Genomic DNA, 22,094 nt, shown 5'->3' on the forward strand with positions numbered 1-22,094 from the left:
TCTGCTTGTTTTAAAATTCCTCTTCCATAGCCTCTCTGAGAGAATCTCTTTTTGGACTGTTCCTTGGCTCTCTCAAACTCCTGTGGGGTTGAGCAATTGCGTTTTATTCGCAAAAACTCTCCCAGGGGGATATTGTTAATGACACTGCGGGGATGGTAACTGCGTGAGTGGAATATTGTATTGCCCGCTGTAGGTTTTCTGTAGACAGCGGTTTGGATTCTACCATTTTCCACATAGACCCGAAGGTCCAAGTAGAATACCTCACTTCTACTTACATTGCTCGTGAAGCTGAGATTCAGATTATTTTGATTTAATTCCGAGATGTATTTCTCAGCCTTCTTCTGTGGTCCCCGCCACACCGGAAATAAATCATCGATGTAGCGGGTCCACAGTACAATGTTGTCCATCCACCGGTCATTTGTTCCCGCCCAGGCCACGTGCTTCTCCCACCAGCCCACGAAAAGATTCGCGTAGCTGGGGGCGAAGCACGTGCCCATCGCGGTCCCCTGCAGTTGTAAATACAATTTACCTGCAAATAGAAAAATGTTATTTCTCAAACAAAAGTCTGTGAGTTACAATAGCATTGTATTATGGCTTCGGTACTTAATGGATCTAAGTTCTAGGAAGCTTTTCATTGCCATGAGACCGTCTTCATGCTTAATAGATGTGTATAAGCTGGCAATGTCCAATGTTATTAGGATCATATCCTCTTCCCATTTCACATCCTGTATTATTCTCAAGAAGTCCTTCGTATCCTTAAGATACGAACTTAAGTCCTTCACGAACGGGGCAATGAAGCTATCGATATAGCTTGAAGTCTTCTCCAATAAGCTGTCTTTAGCGGACACGATAGGTCTCCCAGGTGGCCAAATTTTACTCTTGTGCACCTTTGGTAGGTGGTAGAATGTTGCAATTTGGGGGAAATCGCACTTCAGGTTTTTCCAATCTCTAAAATCAAGGATCCCTTTGTCTTTCCATTTTTCAATCAGGTCATTGAAGGCTTTAATACTTTCTGTATATTTAATCCTCTTGATCTCCATATAGTGTTCTTTATTGTTCAGTTGGGACAGGGCCACATCCTCATACTGACTGCGTTTGAGGATGACAATATTTCCCCCTTTGTCACTGGGTTTTATGATGATATTCTCATCTTCTTTTAGGTCTTGAATCACAGCCCATTCCTCCTTACTCAGATTTTTTCTCTTACGATTAAAGCTTCCCATTTGGAGATGTTTCAATTCTTCAATGACTATTTCCTGGAAGGTATCTATTCCATCATGTGGTGTCCTTGGGTTGGTTTTAGATTTGATGGTCATTCCACTTTTGCAGCCCTGTTGTACAATTCCACAATCTTCCAAAGTCTGTGTGGGTTGAATGTCCCAATCTTGCGAGTGGCTTGTTCCAATCATTGTTTGTGCTACCGCAATTGCCTGAAGATCTTTGCTTGTTATTATTGCTAAGGGATCAGTCCCTTCAGTATTGGTTCCATCTTCAGCTTTGGGGTTGAGAGTATGTATCTGTAGTTTTAACTTTCTAATAAATCTGAAGAGATCTATTCGTGTCTGCGTGTAATCAAATGCCGGAGTTGGACAGAAGGTTAAACCAAGTTTTAGCAGTTCTTCTTCCTTTGGGGTTAGTTCTCTGTCTGACAGATTGATTATTGTATTTTCTTTCGGATCCATCACGTTTATTTCCAGGTCTTCCCTCGAGTACTCCTTGTGACTACTGGGGTTGATCTTCCTTGGGCGCCCCCGCCTCCCCCTCCTCGTTTTCCTTTTGGTGTTTTTGGTGGGTGTGTGGTTGCTGCGGGTCGCTGTATGAGTCCTCTGATTACTTCGTATTCCTCGAAAAAAGGATCGTCCTCTGTGGTGTCCGCTCTTGCAGTTAGATCGTCCCCACCTCCTTCGGCGCCTCTGGATTGCCCTGTGCTCTTCGCTCTGACTGACTCGTCCTCAGAGATTTCGGACTCCTCAGTGCTGGCAGGGGTTCTATTTTTAAGTTTTTCCTGTTGTAATGTTTTTCTTGGGGCGTCGTACTTTCGTGCGAATGTTAGTATTCTCCCATTCGCATAGTCCTTTTCATCGCGGATGAACTTAGATTGTTTCCTCAATTTAATTGTGTTATCGTAATCAATCAGCCTTTTTTTCATTTGCTCTCGTAACTCCTCGCACTTTTTGGTGTCTTTGTTGTCGCCAATCTTAGCTTCAATTGTCTTTATTTCCTCTTGTAGCTTGGTCCTGTCATTCCATGCATGCTTTACCAGCAGTTTGAGCATCCCTTGCATGACATCATTCATAAATTCAGACCACTCTCTTAACAGTTCATTATTGGGTTTCTCATACGAAGGGACTAATAAAATCCTTAATCCCCTTGGAACTCGCCCAACTTCCAAGTATTTTTGTAGGCTGGTGACCTCCCACCACTTGCGGATCTCTCGCTCATATGTTTTCTCAAGAGTGGCAAATAACTTTGTCAGCGTATCGGGTGCATCCGCTGTCTGCAACGGAGTGGCTTTTTTCCGTGCCCCGGTTTGGGGAATAAACAGAGAGTCTGCCGCTTGCTCCCTTTCACTATCTGTGAACATTTCCTGAACTGCAAGGTTCGATTTTTCTTTACGTGACTTTGCCCGTCGCTCAGGCTGTGCGTGGTCTGCCGGATTATTTTGGAAGTAATATGAGCGCCGTTCATTCACCCGTTCCAGGGTTTCCCAATCGCCGAGTTTCCTCACGATCGAAAAAAAAAAAAAAATTATATATATCTATATCTATCTATCTATCTATCTATCTATCTATCTATCTATATATATATATATATATATATATATATATATATCCTACTGGCGGTCGCCAGTAGGTATATATAGTTAGGATTTTTTTCCAATGGGATTTCTGAAAATTCTATGTCGAATAACTTTGGCGTTTTTGGGCCGAATTGGCTGAAATTGTCAGGAAAATGGCACATTTTGTTTCAGAGCAGCCCCTGAAAATGTGGGGGGGTTTCGTCAAGGGGGGGCCGAGAAAAAAGGGGGGGTCCCAAAACGTGTTTTTCCCATTCATTTTTCCATAGGGCGGTTGGAATCACTTTTAGCTCGAACGGTTGAATGGATTTACACGAAACTTGGCAAAATTGTAGATATGGTTTGCCCGATGTGCCTTTGCTATGTCTCAATATATGTGCTCCAGTGGATTTTGAGAAATTAACGTTTTTAAAAACAGATATATCTGGGACAGCGCTCCGGTTCGCGCTCCGGTTCGCGTACCTGGCGCATAACGGAACTTCGCGAAGCGAAGCTGATTGGCTCTCCGGTGTCTGTCAACATTCTAAACAGTCCGGAACGGCCGCTATCTTGTCTCTCGGTAGGATCGAGAGACAAGAGGTGGAAAAAACAAAGTGGGAAATGAGCATAAGGGGGCAGAGTACATCCTCCCTGACCCCCTAGGTTTGAGGAGGGGGCTTTAAAAGGGCCCCGCGGGTCAAAGAAAAAAAAATTCTCGTTTTTTTGCGGGGGGAGCGCTCGGTACGCGCACCGGGAAGCGGACCGGGAAGCGTAATATTGGGAAAATGGGATGAAAGAATGTTCAAATATTGTATGTGAATGTTTTTATTTTTTTACTTTATTTTATTTAAGTACCAAGATGTAGGTACCAATGCAGAGTCTAAAAAGAAAAATACACTGTTTTCTTTGTAAATATCTTGCATGTTGTTTCAGAAGTTATTGTGGTATATGGAATTCATAGCGTAGTCTGTCAGGAAAGCAGAAACACCATGGAGGCAGGAGATGATAAAGAGATGTTAAATACACATTGGAGATAATATAGTGGGAGAAAGGAAGTAACTATGAGCAAACTTATTATGTAACACAAAAAAGTTGCACAGTATTTTTAAAGTCTGATTTTACATTATAATCAATTTGCTACTAGTTTACAAAATACATATAAAAATGAATAATGTCTCAAACTATTTTTGAATTAATAAATAAAAATTTATTTTTCTGATTCGTTTTCAAAATTAAAAAAAACTTCTAATAATTCATTGTCAGATTTTTTTTCATTTTCAATTAGGAAATCTACTGATTCCACACATTGAAGGAAGTTCAAAGTCTTGTGATTCATCATAGAATTCAGAGTCAATTTCTGTATCTGTGTTGCTTCTTGCAACAATTTCCAAGTTAGTTTTGTTCTCTCCTTCCATTTTTGTGCTGTAAAACGAATTCTAAAAAAATAGATCAGTACAGATAGGGCACTGTTGGGTTTAAGTACAGACAGGTAGTTTGTTTTTTTAAACAGTGATTTTATCTTTGGGCAGTGTATGGTATCAGACTGGAAGTAGAAATATAAAAAAATGTATGTGATAAAGCCTTAGTTAATTCTTAATTATACAAGACAAGCCTAGCTCCATCCATAACTAAAACAGAGATGTCTATCTTATTCTATAACTATTACAGAGGGATAGTATATAACTATCAGAAAATGTTTTCCTACTTAACTTAAAGTGCAGAACATACTTCAGTTTTTAAAATATCATCTTACCAATCAAAAAGAAGTTAAGTTCCCAGTTGAAATGCACTTGATATGTACTTCAGTTCAGGAAGTAGTAGTCAAAATGGCTGTGTTTCTCTCTCTTTCTTTATATATATTCAGGTACATAACCAATCAAATGTCATAAAATAATAGAAGATATTGAAAGTAGCATTTTGATTGGTTGTCAATTCTAACACTTCATAAGTTTTTTTGTTAGGTAATTTACCTCAGGATATTTAGTCAGGCTTACAGCATAATTTTCTCAATGGAATTCCATCAAATTCAGGTAAATGGTAGGGACTGCTAAGTAGTAGGCCCTATTCTATATTTGATGAAAGTGTCTGTAGTAGTTTTTCTGTAAATTACTTTCCCACCTTTTTTTAATCGAGCGCTTACCGGTGCGCTCCCCGGTACGCGAACCGGCAGCGTTACGGGAGTCCTCCATTTTCTGTATTGGTAGAATTGAGTCATAAGATGGAGGACAAAGAATGTACGGAATGGGTAGAAGGGGGCACGGTAGACACTTTGTGACCCTCTAGGTTTTCTGAGGGGGGATTAGGACGCTGATATATGCAAAAGTAAAAAAATTAAATTTTTAAAAATTTCGCGGGGAGAGCGCCCGGTACGCGCACCGGTAAGCTAACCGGGGAGCGTACTTTGGTGAAGAAAAAAACCCCCAAAAAAACGTTTTGAATGATTAGAGGTAGGGTAGCTCTGAAAAGAGCTATTGTGTTCTGTGGCTAATTTAGGTACCTACAAATAGGTTCCAATGCACACTTTTAAATAAAGGACGAATATTCTATTCCCTTCATCAGAGAAGTGTACACCATCTCTTCTGTAGATGTGTTGAATGTTGGAACGCAAGTTATTGTTGTATATTAAACTAATTCCATAGTCTCTCATGTAAGCAGAAACAGATTTATTCACATGTTTCTGTGCTTTCTCAAATTGTGGAAAAAAATTAATTTGACCACTTACATTTTTGTCTGATATATATTGGAATATACCAAGGCAGTTTGGGGAAAAAGTGTCATTTAAAAGAAGAATACATTTTACAGCTTTTGATATTTGCTATTAAAAAACCATTGAAATTCACTGAAAAAACCATAGGTTATAGACCATATATAGTTAGGAATTAGCATTTACAAAACCTTGAAAATTCACTGAAAAAACCATAGGTTATAGACCATATATAGTTAGGGATTAGCATTTACAAAACCTTATTTTACTCACACAAAACCATTGAAATTCGCATATATAGTTAGTTGCACTAACTATATATCGCGCACCCGCAATCCACTGCTGATGATGTCACATATTACATCATTCATGACCTGGTCAGTGACATCACTGATGACATCACTGATGACATCATCCAGTGACTGTATGTTTCTGTAAAGTTAAAATATGTCTTACATATTGAAGAATGAGTGGATGTATAAGTGTCTGGATGAAGGATTTAGTAGGTGCATGACTGACTGTATGAGAGAGTGATTAAATGTGTCTCACTGAGTGCATGGGTTAGTGACTAAACTGTCTAAATTTGTGCATCATTATATCTGTGGTTCTCTAAATTGCTGCATGTGTTGATCAGTAACTATATGGGTTATTGATTGGTTGCCCAAGTATTTGTATGGGAGACTGAGTATGTGTGTGAGTGGCTGGGAGGTGTATGACTGTGCATAGATGTGTGAGCAGTTGATTCCCTAGATGTATGGGTTCAAAAGTGCATGTGGAAACAGCTGCATGGGCGGTTGACTGTGTGCATGAGTGTATTGGTGAGTGCGTGGATATCTCAGTGCTACATGTCAAAGTAAGTACATATGTAAAACACAGTACATGTGAGAGTTGACATATATAAATAACTGTGCATAAGAGCCAGTGAATATGTGTGAGTGGCTGTATGGATCATTGTGAACTTGTATCAGGGATTGTATCAGAGAGTAAATATGTGTTAGAATATGTTTGAATTAGTAAGGTGTGTATAACTGTATAGTTCAGGAAATGGAGGAGTGATTGATTCTTTGCATGACTGACTAGGTGTGTGAGTAACTCCATGGATGAGTGACAATCTGTGAGTGTCTGTTTATACTGAGTGTATCTAAGGTTATATTAGAGTCTGAAGAGGTTCATCGTATTATCACATGAATGAGGTCATCAGTAATGTTGTCAGTGTTGTCATTTGAGTTGTCAACAGTGATGTCATCAGTGATGTCAGTGACCATGTCATGAATGATGTAATATGTGACATCATCAGCAGTGGATTGCGGGTGCGCGATATATAGTGAGTGCAACTAACTATATATGCGAATTTCAATGGTTTTGTGTGAGTAAAATAAGGTTTTGTAAATGCTAATCCCTAACTATATATGGTCTATAACCTATGGTTTTTTCAGTGAATATATATATATTAGTTGTTGTAACTGGTATGGGTATCTCCATTTTTTTGAAAATGTTAATTTCTATTTTCCAATATGTGTTTTAAGGGTTACCTTACACTGAAAGGAGGTCTGTCACTCTGTCACAAAGATGGTGTCATCAGTGATGTCATGAGTGATGTAATATGTAATGTCATCAGCAGTGCATTACACGCGCAAGTTATAGTGAGTCCAACTAACTATAACGTGGAATTTCATTGGTTTTATGTCAGTAAAATTTCCAGCTAACTATAACGTGTGTAAAACCTATGGTTTTTTCAGTGAATTTCATAGTTTTTTTGAATGCTAGTTCCTAAGTATGTAATCACGTTCGTAACTAGATAGTATCACCGCCTACACGTCCTGAGAAGCGCATGTAAAGTCATGTGACTTGAAAACAAGACTTCCAATTGGTTCTTAGTAGTTTCTGTTCTGGAATTTACACGCAGCACTCCACCCACTTTCCTCACAATCTTTTCTACTCTCAAGAGACAACAACGTCGAGCATCTTCCGGAAGACTTTGCTGAAATGGCTGCCCTACCAGATTCATCTTCCGAATCTGAAGGAAATGAGCGACCACCGTTTAGAAGAAAAAAGGAATCTTTCATTTGGCAATTTTTCACTTATCCTGAAGATCAAAAGAAAGTGAATGCGCCAAAAGTAACCTGCACAATATGCAATTCGGAGCTCTCAAGGGGAAATCCAAATAGAAAATATTCCTTTTCTATACACACCATGCTGCGGCATGTTAAACAAAGGCACCCTGAGCATTATGCAAAAGCATCGACAAGAGCCCTGGCCACGCTATTACCATCAGAGGTGCCCAGCACATCTTCTGGTGGACGACCTGTATCTCCATCGAGTGCTGAGATGGACTTGAGACCATATCTTGCGAAGGTGCACATGAAATGCAACGAGTGTGGAGAAATTCTTTTGTACGGAGAGCAGAGCCTCGTTCTTATTCAACTCAAAATTGAAAGTCATAAATGCCCCAAGAAAAGATACATTTCTTTACTTCATTTTCATAGTATTACAGACTGAAAAATGTAGTAGCAACTTTAAGAAATCGAAAGCATTATAACACTTCTTTCCCCCCCAAAAAAAAAAAAAAAAAAGTTCTTTTCAGAACTAACTCTTTCCACCAAAACATGCTCGAAGAGCATATTATAAGATGTTTTTTCGCCGCTTTATTTTAGTGCGAGACCGGGTGCGCGCACCCTCCTATCGCGTACAGGACCTGACACTCCCATGTGAAGTCATGTGACTTCTAAACAACACTTCTAATTGGTTCTTGGTAGTTTCTATTCTGCAATTTACACGCAGCACTCCACCCACTACCATCACTTTCTTTTCTACTCTCAAGAGACAACAACGTCGAACATCTTCCCGAAGACTTCGGTACAATGGCTACCGTTCCGCATTCATCTTCCGAATCTGATGAAAATGAGCGACCACCTTTGACAAGAAAAACGGAGGCCACACTATTACCATCAGAAGTAATCAACACATCTTCCGGTGGACGACCTGTATCTCCATCGAGTGCTGAGATGGACTTGAGACCATATCTGGCGAACGTGCACATGAAATGCACGAACTGTGGAGAACTTCTTGTATACGGAGAGCAAAGCTTTACTCTAATTAAACAAATAATTGAGAGTCATAAATGCTCCAAGAAAAGTTAAATTTCTTCACTTTATTTGGATAGTATGACATACTGAAAAATGTCGTCACAACTTTAAGAAATCAAAAGCATCATAACACTTGTTTCCAAAAAAAAAAAAAAAAAAAAAAAAGTTCTTTTCAGAACTAACTCTTTGTACCAAAACAAGCTTGAAGAGCATAGTAGCTGATATTTTCTCGCCGCTTTCTTATAGTGCGCGACCGGGTGCGCGCACCCACCTATCGCGTCGAGACACGCATGTGCAGTCATGTGACTTTAAAACAACACTTCCAATTGGTTCTTACTAGTTTCTATTCTGCAATTTACACGGAACACTCCACCCACTTCCCTAGAAAACCAGTTTATCGTAAAACTTTTAAAGCCTCCTCTTATGAAATATTCGACATCAATCACATAGCAGAGTACTAAATAGCACTATATACACTCCGTCCCTTAATTATAAGAGACGTATTGCTATGTAAAAGCAACTTTTGTTTTCCAAGATAATGTAAAATGCTGAGCCTATTACATAATTTTTTTTCACATATGTTACTAGTCTCCTTCGAGTACTAACACCGTAGAAAATACCACCAATAGCGGTGATATTTTTTAGACCGAGAACGGGCGATTTCTATCGCTTACAGCCCTTACAATTATAAAGTTTTATTTCCTAAGTCTCTGATCTCCAACTGTGCAACGTAGGTCCCCTGTGTGTCGCAATAAGGTCCATAAACAAAAACTACAGAGCCAGCATTATAAACATACACAGAACCACAAAACGACAAGAGCCACCATGCTAATATATATGCTTAATATAATAAACCTCTGAGAATAAATACATATTTCCGTGGCAGCCCATAACACAAATGTGGCGTCCTCTGACTCTGCTCCATTAGCAAACACCGTAACTCCCCGCCCCCCTCACTTTTCACTAAACTCCGCACTCCACCCCAGCCGAACCCCCTATTACAAACCCCCAACCTACCCTCCCTGCCCAAACCCACCATGAACCTCAAACCGCCCCTAGAAAACTTATAAGACACAGGATTACTAAAACTCAAAGAATACGCAACAGGCACATAATTTAAATAGTACATAGAGGCACATATTTTTTCCAAAATACTATTTAAAAACATGTTCTATTATTAATAAATCTATCATGCATCTGACCCTCTAGAACTGCTTTCAAAACGGGAACTATAAACCTCTACTTTTCATTTTCAAACCATACACTTTCTTCTGACCCTCTAGAACTGCTTTCAAAACATGAACTATAAACCTCTACTTTTCATTTTCAAACCATACACTTTCAATTACATTATTTTTTTTACACAATTCATGTAATGTTACAAACCTTTTCTAAAATACACCAGTCCGTATCATTTATAAGGATTTATTTTCAGTCTTCATCAGTGACACTTTCTTCACATATAATAGAAATCACTATAACTTTTTGTACGACAATGCTAACGCGGTAAAAATAACCCTTCATTTGCTTTCCTTTAAGAATGCACACTATGTACCCCACGCATGCGTTTCTTAATCTTTGTATTTGGCAGCGAATACCGACCTTGAATCGGAAGACATGAACAAGACCGCCATTGTCACATTTAAAACTGAACGTTGCATCTGCTCACACACATATCTTTCACTAAGCTAACATTCACAGAAAACAGCATTGATGTAAAAAAAAATTGACCTTGCTTTACAACTCCCTCAAATCACTCCCTTATTTTTTAACGCATCCTCCAGTTCAAAAAAAGCTACTTTTTTAATAACCACTAAGCAATATATAAGTGACTAGACTCTTAGAAAATGTATCAAGTCATTCTGCTTCTCTCCACTGCATAGCCGGCGACCTAATTCTGTGGAGTTGCTATAGAACCAGCGGTGCTGCGCCGTTTCCTTTACCATCTTGGGAAATTCAAAATGGATGTCCCTCCTGCCTTCGCAAACGAGCCGGGCCACTTAGAACTATTTCGCCAGAGGATGCTTGACTACTACGGCATCTTACCACTCTCGACTTTGAATGCATCATATCGATTATCATTTCGATATTCGTATTTCACCTGTGTGCAGCCTGTATTTCATTGCCTGAGCTGTGATTTCACGTGGGCCCTGGATTTATGTCTCTGCAATTTGGTACCTCCTGAACCGAATTACAATCACCTCATGAATCCGTTACTTGATCATGAACAGCTTTGTTACAACGGAGGGTTTATGGCCTTTGCAGCGATACAAGGAGTTCTGGGTCATTGGAATATATTCGCAGCGGCGCAAGATTTCCTAACAGAGAGCTACATCGAAAACCCACCGAGCTGCCCAATGATGGTAAAAGACGCTCCAATAATGACAGATCATGGATGCTCCTTTGATCTTCTCAATTGGATGGCTGACATGTTTTCAGATGATAACAGTGATTTCATGTTAGAGGCACTTGCTGCATACTTTGCCTACACAATGGACAATTAACTCTTTCCTAACAGCGAGCTACATCGAAAACCCACCGACCTGCACTCTGATGGTAAAAGAGGCTCCGATTATAAGAGATTATCAGTACTGCTTTACTCTTTTCCATTGGATAGCTGACATAATTTCAAATGATAAAACTGATTTCCTGTTACAAGCAGAAACTACCTATTTTGCCTAAACGATGCTTCAATAACTCTCAAACAACCCATTGACGTCCTCATTTCCTTTTGGTTTTCTATATTCTTCACGTTATTTTCCATATTTTCTTTTGAAGAACAGACCTATTTGCTTTACTAACAATGGACATTATGATTTCGTGTTGTTTGACAGCTGATTCATAAAGTAATGATGTATAACCACTTGCATTTTCATATATCGTTCCTAAACTGAAAGGCCACAAACCTTCTTCCATTTATTAAAATATAATATACTTCCTTATAAGACTGTACAATGTTTTTTTCCAACTATATTCATTTTTCTTCAACTATAGCGTTTGTATTCCATGTACTACTGACAATACCAATTACTGTGTTTTTTGAAATTTCTGTACTCATATTACATAATGATTTGCCTTTAAAATAGTACATTTCTAAATAAACATTTCAAATATTCACGGTTTCTCTTTTAATCCATAATCTCAACTGAAATGATTTCATATTGAAAAACTATTCATGGGTTCCACATAACCTTAACTGTAGACACTGAGGACCTTATTTATGAAGACCTTCCGCCGCCGGGGCCTCATTTTTTAAAATGGGAAAAAGTAACGCACCGGTGGCGCAAGGCCTTCATAAATAAAGTCCTGAATGTTTTCTTTTCTTGAACTCACTTACTGATACTAGAACCTCCAAGCCAATTACGGCCCGTGAACTCTTTCTTAGTAGGTCGCGCACCGTAAACACAGTTATACCACTGTTAACATTTTTTTTTTTACTGTTACTAAGCACCGACACAGTTCCGCTTTACTCAGAGTTAATCACTGCTCCCACGCTTCTACAGGCCAGACGCTATGTCGTATTTCTCTCCTTATCACCCTTTCATCTCCACAATAACAAACAGTTGTCCTCCAGCCACCAGAGAACAGACTCGGATGCAGAGGCACCAAAGAGTGAACCCATCACCAACTGCCATCTCCGGCTGTTTCCATGGTAACACCTCATTCTGCACCTTGGTGAAGGCAGAGGTCAAAAGTTCATGTCTCAACGTTCTACAGCTAACTAATAACACTATTTTTCCCTCCAGAAACACCTGCCAATCCACAACTCTGTTACATGTCTTGTTTTTTCACACCCAATAGTACTTTTCGTTTAACATAAACATTAACATGCAACGTACTGTTCAATCTCCACTTCTTACAATCAACCAATCATTTTTATTTTTTAAACCACACCCAGCCTCTTCTTTTCTTTATTTAGAATTTCAACTTCTAACTACCATTCCACTTCCAGAACCGATCGGAGGACGACTACAAATCCCTTGAAAATGAAGGTCTGGCTAATAGGACACAGTTATATTCACTGGAGTGAAACATATGCAGTAAGCAGACGAATTTGCAACCTCAGCTTACCAAATGTACACATAACATGGATTTCCAAAAGAGGATTGAAATGTCACCAATTGATTCCATTGGTGAAAACTTTTATGCATCTCCCAGAACCAGACCTTATAATTGTGCACTGTGGTGGGAACGATCTAGGCACAATCACTGGGGTAGGTCTGGAAATGCTTCTAAAAGACACCTTTCGACAATTGATGACACTTTTTCCTCGATCTGCCTTGGTATATTCCAATATATGCGAAAGACAGAAATGGAATTGGTCCAATCACCATTGTGCACAATTTGAGAAAGCAAGGAGACATGTAAATAAATCTGTTTCTGCGTTCCTCAGAGATTATAGCATGGGTTCTATTTACCACAACAACTTGCGCTACCACATGCAAGACGTCTATAGGAGAGACGGTGTTCATTTCACGAATGAGGGAAACAGAATCTTCCTCTGCAACATCAGGCTCTGCATCGGTACTTACTTATAAATGCAGAAAACACTCAATTAATACAAGGGCTCTTTTCAGAGCCACCTTATATCTAAGCACTCAAACTTCTGATTTACCTCCATTTCCACACTCTTGTAAATAGGTGTGCGCGACAGAGTGCGCGCACCCCGTATTTTTTTTTCGGAGAAAAATTATATCTTTTCGCGTTTAAGGGCCTTACTGCACACCCTGAGAAAACCTACGCAGGAAGACAAACTCTACCTTCTCCCCTTTCCATGTTTCAACGCTTTGAAATGAACAATATATTTACTCGCAGTGACAAAATGGCGGACAAAACTTCCTGATTTCCTTTGAATCGAACGTTAACAGACGTCACGCAGCCAAAAAAAATACCGCTCACGCGCAGCCGCTTGGGTGCGCGCACGTGTGCGCGCCTATAGATATATAATTGACTTTAACTTTAATTTTCTCAACAACTACTGAACGGATTTACACCATTCCAAAAAAAGCGTAATCTGCGAGCCGGACTGTACAGTTTTGCCAAATTTCTTATAAATCCATTCACCCGTTCGACCTGTAGCCGAGTCTAAAGGTCCTATGGAAAATAACATGGAGAAAACACGTTTTGGGACCCCCCTTTTATCTCAGCCCCCACTTGTCCAATCCCCCCCAAACTTTCAGGGAAGGAGCGCAGCGGACTGAGCCATCTTCTTTGAGAAATGCGCTAAGATTCTTCAACCAGGGCCAAAGTTATTCCAAATAGAATGTTGAGGATTTCCTATGGAAACTAGGTCCTAACTATAACTACCTACTGGCGACCGCCAGTAGGATATATATATATATATATATATATATATATATATATATATATTACCTACTGGCGGTCGCCAGTAGGTATATATAGTTAGGATTTTTTCTCTATGGGATTTTTGAAAATTCTATGTCTAATAACTTTGGCGTTTGTGGACGGAATTGGCTGAAATTTTCAGGAAAATGGAACATTTTGTTTCTGAGCAGCCCCTGACAATTTGGGGGGGTTTCATCAAGGGGGGGGCCGAGAAATAAGGGGGGTCCCAAAACGCGTTTTTCCCCATGTTAATTTCCATAGGGCGGTTGGCCTCACTTTTAGCTCGAACGGCTGAATGGATTTGCACGAAACTTGGCACAATTGTAGGGACTGTTAGCCCGATGTGCCTTTGCTAGGTCTCAATATATGTGCTCCAGTGGATTTTGATTAATTTAGGTTAAAAAAAAGATATATATCTGGGCGGAGCCTAACCACACATCTGATCTGATTGGCTGTCAGCACTTCATCCAAGAAGTGTTGGCAGCCATTTTGGGACCAATATACATGATAGCACCTCATTAAAAAGCATTGTAGTTAATAGAGGGTTTTAGGACTTTAGTTACATTATAAATCATTTGTTGATGGTACCATACTCGTTTTAGGAATTGTGGTGGGTTCTAAGGTGATTTTACCATGTGAAAAAACCTTCTGCTGTGATATCATGAATATTGTTTGAAAGAAAACTAATATCTCATGATTTTCCTACAGTGGTTTGGAAGGGGATCTATAAGCTAAACTGAAAGCATATTTTCTGTAAATTCACATTATCTTTCTCAGTCATGTGAAAATGAAGTCTGACATTCTCAGTAAAACATGTACATCCAACAAGGACAGAGACTGTCAGTTGATTCCTTTGTGTTCTACTGCAGCCTCCTAGAGTGTTCTAAAGAACAACTAGAGCGCTAACAGTCCTACTTATTACAAAGGTATGGCACACCTGAAGCTATCTTGATTGGAATAAAGTGGTAACTCTTTAAACATTTAATTTAAAAAGGAACAAAATGAGGGGGTATATTTTGCCATATGAATTATGATTAGTGCTGCAGAAAGAAAAATTAGGGCACATTTTTAGTGACTTCTCAAACCCTCTTCAATTTCATTAAAAAATTCTGACATACAGTCTCCCAAGATGGCCACCAGAGACAAAAGAGCCTAAATGTAGCCCAAATATCACCGAGATGTACCCAAAGTATAGCCCAATGACAGAATGTCCCAGAGTGTTCTAAAGAACAACTAGAGCGCTAACAGTCTTACTTATGACAAAAGTATGGCACACCAGAAGCCATCTTGATTGGAATGAAGTGGTAAGTCTGAAAACACTCAATTTAAAAAGGAACAACATGAGGGGGTTAATTTTGCCATAGAAAGTATGATTAGTGCTTCAGAAAGAAAAATTAGGGATCATTTTGAGTGACTTCTCAAATCCTCTTCTATTTCATTAAAAAAATTGTGACATGCAGACTGAAACATGCACTTTGAATACCAGCAGCCGACGTCCCTGGTGAGCAGTAGCTTTACTACAGTGATCTAATGTGCAACTAGAGTGCTAACATTCAGAATTTATGGCAAATGTGTGACACATCTGAATGCCTTCTTGATGGAACCAAAGTAAACAAGCATTGAAAATGCAATAGATCTCGCCCTCGTTTAAGTTAAAGCCATTCTGTTTGTAATGAGGTGGCTTTTTAGCTTTGCTTTTATTAGTGTTTTTTTTTAACTTTCATGTAAATAACATGCATCTGTATGCATATAAGTATATGTATGCATGCATTTATGTTTGTATTTATATAGATATACAGATGATATATGTTTATATATGTATGTATATATATATATATATATATATATATATATATGTATTCACTGAAAAAAACCATAGGCTATAGACCATATATAGTTAGGAATTAGCATTTACAAAACCTTATTTTACTCACACAAAACCATTGAAATTCCATATATAGTTAGTTGCACTAACTATATATCGTGCACCCGCAATCCACTGCTGATGATGTCACATATTACATCATTCATGACATGGTCAGTGACATCACTGATGACATCACTGATGACATCTCAAATGACATAACTGATGACATCTCAAATGACATCACTGATGACATCTCATTTGGCATTACTGATTAAGAATGAGGGATAAAGTACATATATCTACAAACTTGAAGAAATTGAGGGCAAAAGTTGATCTGCAAAGGATACTCATGTAAATCTCATTAGTTAAAAATTACTCAGCCTGGAATTAATGGCAATAACCGCCCACATGCCAAGTTATAACTGCCACTTATACCTGCATTGGTCATTACAAATATGGAATTAGTTGTTCATATTCGCATGTAACACAAGCCTATTGGTCAGTTAACCCTTTGATATATTCTACTGACCATAGCCCTCTAAGGTTGGGAATACATTACAATATTTAATAGTTAACAAATGATTTAAAAAATCACCAAAAAAACATTCATTAAAATATACATGTGATTTGACCTATGAAATATCTAACTCATCCCAATTTGATTACTGACCATGACTAGTGTGCAAATCCTCAGTAATGTTTAGCCCACCCGGCTGTTTAGAATAGAGTTGGAGGATAGATTTAGTTTCCAACTTTCGAAGCATAGCTTTCTGTATCTCCTCCTAGTCTACTCGCTATCACCACATCAATTACAAAGAAATGTAACCCTTTGTTGTTGCTTTGATGTACTTCTTTGAAGTGGCTGGCCACTGGGTAGGTATTATCTTGATTCGTGATGGCCCTTAGGTGCTATAGGATGCGCTTATGCACCGCCAATTTCGTACTCCCTACATACCTAAGGGAACATGGGCATCTTATCTATTTTACTTTCCTGGTTACTGAAGCCATCCTTGTACACCTTGGTATTTACTCCATGTGTGCAGGATTTGCAAAATTTACACTTGAAAAAAACACTATTGGTTTGTAACCATGTGGTTTTTTCTATAACTTCAGGATTAGTATTGATTAGGCGCTCCCTCATGGAGGGTGCTTGGCTGTATGTAATTGTAGCATTGCGGGGCAAGGTAGGACCAATGATGGGGGTCACTTTATAGTGTCGACCAATTACGGTTTATGATGCGATATAGCTCTCAATGCGGTCTATTAAATCCCGTAATGATCCTAAATTTGTTTTTTTGTTTATTGACACTATCTGAATAACAGGACTTCCAATTGGCACTGAATGATCGTACTTGGCCAAAAGATCCTGTCTTTCCTTAAGTTTGGATTTAGTGATGGCCCCATCCACCAGTTGCTCCCCTTTCGAGGAATCTGATCTTACTGTTAGTCTGTGCCACCCTGAGTTCAGTTTCACTACTGCATACCCTACGCAGGCGCAACATCTCACCGTAGGGTATGCTGGCTATCAGATATGTTGGGTGAGCACAAGCCGCATGCAAAATTATATTGCCCGCTGTTTCAATTCTGAAGAGCCTAGTCTCAATCTTATTGTTCTCTATGTACACTTCTGTGTCCAAAAAAGTTACATTAGTCTGGCTCATTTTTACAGTAAAGTTCAGATTAAGCTTGTTGATGTTAATCGCTTTTACAAATTCTTCAGCATCCTCCCTCCCACCTTATATTATATATATAAAATTTCAGAAGCAAACATGTTTAGTATATGAATACAGTAATGGGCAAGATGCAAAGACTAACATTTAGTAACAATATCGTAATATGAAACTTTTATTCCATGCATTTACCTTGATTGTCTAATTTTTCCACGTGATTTTTTAGGATTCTCCACTGTTGCCTAATACTGTTGGTAAGTTGTTCTCTGACAGTGTCGCAAGAAAGTTCTGATAGGTTCTCCTTACTGCAATCACCAGCATCATCTTCAATATCTGAAAGGCCCTGAATAAGGAAAAATACAAAGATTCTTCTGTCTTTCCTTATCTTAAGGGTGTGGATTTTTTAACATAGAGAAGAGAGTTTCACTTTGGAATCTAGAACAAACTTTAATGTTAAACAATAAAATTAAGGCAGAACGAAACATGAAACGGTTACTAGTTAAGTGTATGTTGATAGTCGTGCGATAACAAAGATTTCAAAGTAGAACTACTATTGCTACATTAGTCCGAGTGTGATTTATTCTGAAATTAACTTCGATCCACTAAGATTGGTGTAGTGAAGCAAGAGTATAACCATTTCAATATCAATACTTTTTATGGTAACAAAACTGCCACACAAACAATACAGATTTCAACATCGTCCAAATAAAGGCATACAAGGGAAGGTTTGATTTCGTTTCAGTCGGATTTCATATTATTCAAGTCAAGTGTAAATCTTTAAAATACATTTAGAAGGTAAAGAAATACAATTAATGACAAGCATTTCTCTGAAAGCAGGTACGTTTTTCAACACCCTAACAAGCGGTTCTGGCTTTTGAACCAATATGAAATCTGGAAACATGCAAGGACAAAGCACCAATAATAAACGTGGTACAGTTTTATCAGGAATATACAATAGCAAAATAACCACTGCTCTTGCTTCCAAGCAGCAAGGTGTGTCCACCCACAAGAACTCGTCCCATCCACGACTCAATATCTCACCCCTACTTTTGCTCATCTTTGCATTCATGCATCTACTCATCCACGAACTAATTGCTGCACTCGTCCTTTTGCTGATCCACAATATCCCATACTCACCAATTTCAACTGTCGACCATACGTATTGGCTTTGCTGATTGCTTGTTGGTCTGATTCTGGGCTGCTACAATGAGGGGGGAGAGTGGCATTAGTATTTATGGTGTTTTGCTTTTTCACCATACGGTTTTAACCCCTTCCGTGCTTCGAACGTCCAACGGTCGTCGCGTGCACTACCTCGCTGGTTCTGCGCACGACCGTTGGACGTCCGAATCCCGTTAGCGCGATCGAACGTCCGCACTGGGGCGGAATGTTCGACGTGCTAAACGGGTTAACTGTTAATCTTGTGTTTTTTTAGACCACACCTGAATAAACGCTGCGTGCTTTTGCTGGACTGTGGGGCGGGAGGGGTACTTTAATGGCTTAGGATACCCATTACCTTACTTTCAAGAACCCTTGCCCAGGGACTGCCGGTAGGCTAAACCAAGCACCACGCAATCCTCGACTTTCCCACTTCTCAAGCCGTGACACAGATCTCGGACGCAGCACATATGCACATGACAGGTTCGGTTTACTGTCATCACAAAGCACAGGTCACATCACTGAACAGAGTCTAATCCCTCTCCCTTCAGACCGCTCAGTGCTTGTAGTTCTGCTCCAGGACTTTGTTTTGGCCGCGCAATACCAGCTCTGCATCAGTGTCTAGCAGCTGCTTTTCTCAGCTTTCAGTAGTCCTCATGCACTAAGACCATACTTACTCTTGCTCCTGCACAAGTGCGCATAATTAGTGTGCCTATGTAGAAAAGTGCCCTTCACACTCCGCTTCATGAGCGCAGCTGGCTTGCCACCAGGCAAGATCGCTATTCTTGCACTTGCAACTTAGGATGTCCTAACAACCAAACCTGAATCGAGAGATATGGGTTGACCCTATCAGGTTGAAAGGATAATAGGCCCAATCTCACATACACTAACAAAACCTCTGTCTCCATCAATAATATTTGCATTACGGAAACAAAAAACACAGATATGTTATTGTTTTGGAGGGCGAATTAATCATATTGATCTATTTTTTTTAAAACACTTGTGCTGTAATCTATTTGCTAGTATCATGCATCCGCCCCATTGTTCTCTGCCTTGCTGCTCAGCCAGTGGTGAGGTCATTAGAAAGCTGGAGTGTTTGCGTTTGAAGAAGGGGAGTCAGTTGTAGTGGATGGGCTGAGCAGAAAGGAGACTCCTGGTGGTCCATTCCATGGAACTTACCATCTTTCTGTAATCTGTAACTGAAGATACAACTTGAAGAATAAATCTATAATCTTTTTCCACATGACCTGCCTACGCGGAATACTTTGTTTTAACAACTTGTTACTTATTTAATCACATGTATCAAAGACAAAAGAGTCATCCCTGCAGTGATCAAGGAGGGATGCCCATCAGTCACCACACGGAACCGCCCTTCATCATTTTGGATTCCACCAAGGCCATTGCTGGGATAGCCCATCAACTGTCACGGTCGGGGGTCCTGATGTTGGGAGGAGCTCCACCGCCGGGCAGTAGGGTCTAACTAGGGTCTTGCTTCTCAAGTTGTGAGGATGTAAATATCAAACCCTGGGGGACTGATGTTGCAGTGCTCAAAAGGTGTGAAAAAATGAAAAAAACTAGTGTAAAATAGGATAGGGGGTACTTGTAACTTTATTCTGGTGTTACCCTACATTCCCATGTTAAAAAGTAGTAGTTAAATGACAGACAGAAAAGAAATAAAGACCGTCTAGATGTAAGGCGTGGTCGACATGTTTCAGCAAATAATAGACGTGTTTGTCATTGCTTTCTTACCCGATCGGCTTAGATGCCGATGCTGTAGTACCGACGGACAGAGCGGTGCTTCTCCTCCTTCCTGAGCCGTGGCCAGGTGGGGTGAGGTCTATACCTCTTACAGAAATTAAATCATGTTAAGAGGGAGCAGAACACCTAGAGATATCAGGTGATCTTTGTATCGTATTTTGATTTTGAGCACTTATCATATCACTATCACCTTGTTTGCAGTAGCTATTATTAGTATGGTCCTGAAGAAAGCAATGACAAACACGTCTATTATTTGCTGAAACTTGGTCCTAATCAACTGTATTTTGTTTTTACTTATTTAATCACACCAAATATTAAGAGTATACATACGTCACAACAAAATATTTGACATAAGCCACACTTAATATTAAGAACTAGAATAGTTCCCCCAAAAAAATATATATCACTGTAGGTCCTCTGCAGTGGCAGATCAACATTTTGAACAGCCTCATTCAGCTATTTAATTCTCTCATTGAGCTATGCACCTACTCCCGAGATGTCTGTAACCTAAATATTACTCATGCCTTACCTGTTCTGTGAGTGATGAAGCTTTAACTAGAATGCTTTGATAGAAATGGCCCGATGAGCCTAGTGAGAACGATTTTGAAATTTCATACAGGGGCAGCAGGAATCCCTGGTGGTATTGCCATGCTCACATATCCCCAGCCCTGAGATCTCTAAACTGGTTACCATATGAAGCAAGAATACCGCTAAAGATTCACTAAGACGCGCAAAGCCCTCCATTTCAAAACCTCTGTGTACCTGGCTCAAAAACTAGAACTATCTGGAGGGCCAGACCATCAAGAAGTGAAAATTCTCCCTTATCGAAACCTCAGACATTTCGCAAAAAGAGAACAAGGTCTAGAGCCTTCTCTAGTTCGGCACTAAAGATCTGTAACTCTCTCCCACCGGACATCCGCAGAACCCCATCCACAGCTGCCTTCAAACATGAAGTAAAAATGATCCTAATGAACAATTGGTCATGGCTCCTCTGCTTTCTCAATGACCCACTTACCACATTCTTTTGGGTCTATCAAAGGTAAAGCTCAGGGTTGTCTGTTCTACCCAACTAAGTACTGTTTGCTTGCATCTTGGTACTCTATTGTATTAGCTAAATACGTTATTTTCCGTTACCCCCTTTGCCATTTCCCTGTACTATGTTTTTCCCGTTCCGCAATGTGAAGGGATCAGATACCCTTCGGGGTCATGTTCGTGTTATACAAAACTTTATAAATAAAAATAAATAACTGAGATTTTTTGGCATTGATGGTCAGAGACCTGCTCTCCCTCAGCAGCTCTGCTGTTGTGCCGCTACCACCGTTCACCTCTGAGCTGGTAGGTGTTCAAGGCCTCCTCCACCCGCAGGCTCCTGCCTGCGCCTCATTTCTGGTGGTCCAGTGGGAGAGCCTTGCTCTTCTACTGGTCCGCTGTTGTCAGTCCTGTCTTAATAATTGTGCCTGTAAATTGTCTTTTTTTTATTCTGTTGTATTTTGTCAGTTTGACTGTTTGCACTGTTTTCTTCGTCCTGTGCCGCTGTTGTGCCCATTTGCGCATTCCTTCCAGCTGCTGCTGCCCCCGTGACCCCTCTCCCCTGCCGGATCCGGTTCCCGTTTCCCAGCTGCGCTTCCCTTCCCCATCCTGATTTAATGCAGCCACTGCGAGGCCGCGCAACTGGCAATCCAAATGAAAGCCAGTCTGCGACCCTACTGCAACCAGCAGCAGGGACCCTGGA

General features: G+C 39.8%; 1 protein-coding gene across 6 annotated transcripts in view; it reads right to left on the minus strand.

The window, feature by feature from the left end:
* Nucleotides 1-22,094, minus strand: part of SSX2IP (SSX family member 2 interacting protein) — a 632,083-nt gene that overhangs the window by 234,440 nt on the left and 375,549 nt on the right. For all 6 annotated transcript variants that reach the window (XM_086954035.1, XM_086954027.1, XM_086954031.1 and 3 more), the window contains one exon: nt 17,642-17,792. In XM_086954035.1, coding sequence (XP_086810161.1) covers nt 17,642-17,792 — 151 coding nt within the window. The remainder of the gene's footprint in view (nt 1-17,641; nt 17,793-22,094) is intronic.

Source organism: Lissotriton vulgaris, chromosome 1_1 (genome assembly GCF_964263255.1).
Source record: "Lissotriton vulgaris chromosome 1_1, aLisVul1.2, whole genome shotgun sequence".
Lineage (NCBI taxonomy): Eukaryota > Metazoa > Chordata > Amphibia > Caudata > Salamandridae > Lissotriton > Lissotriton vulgaris.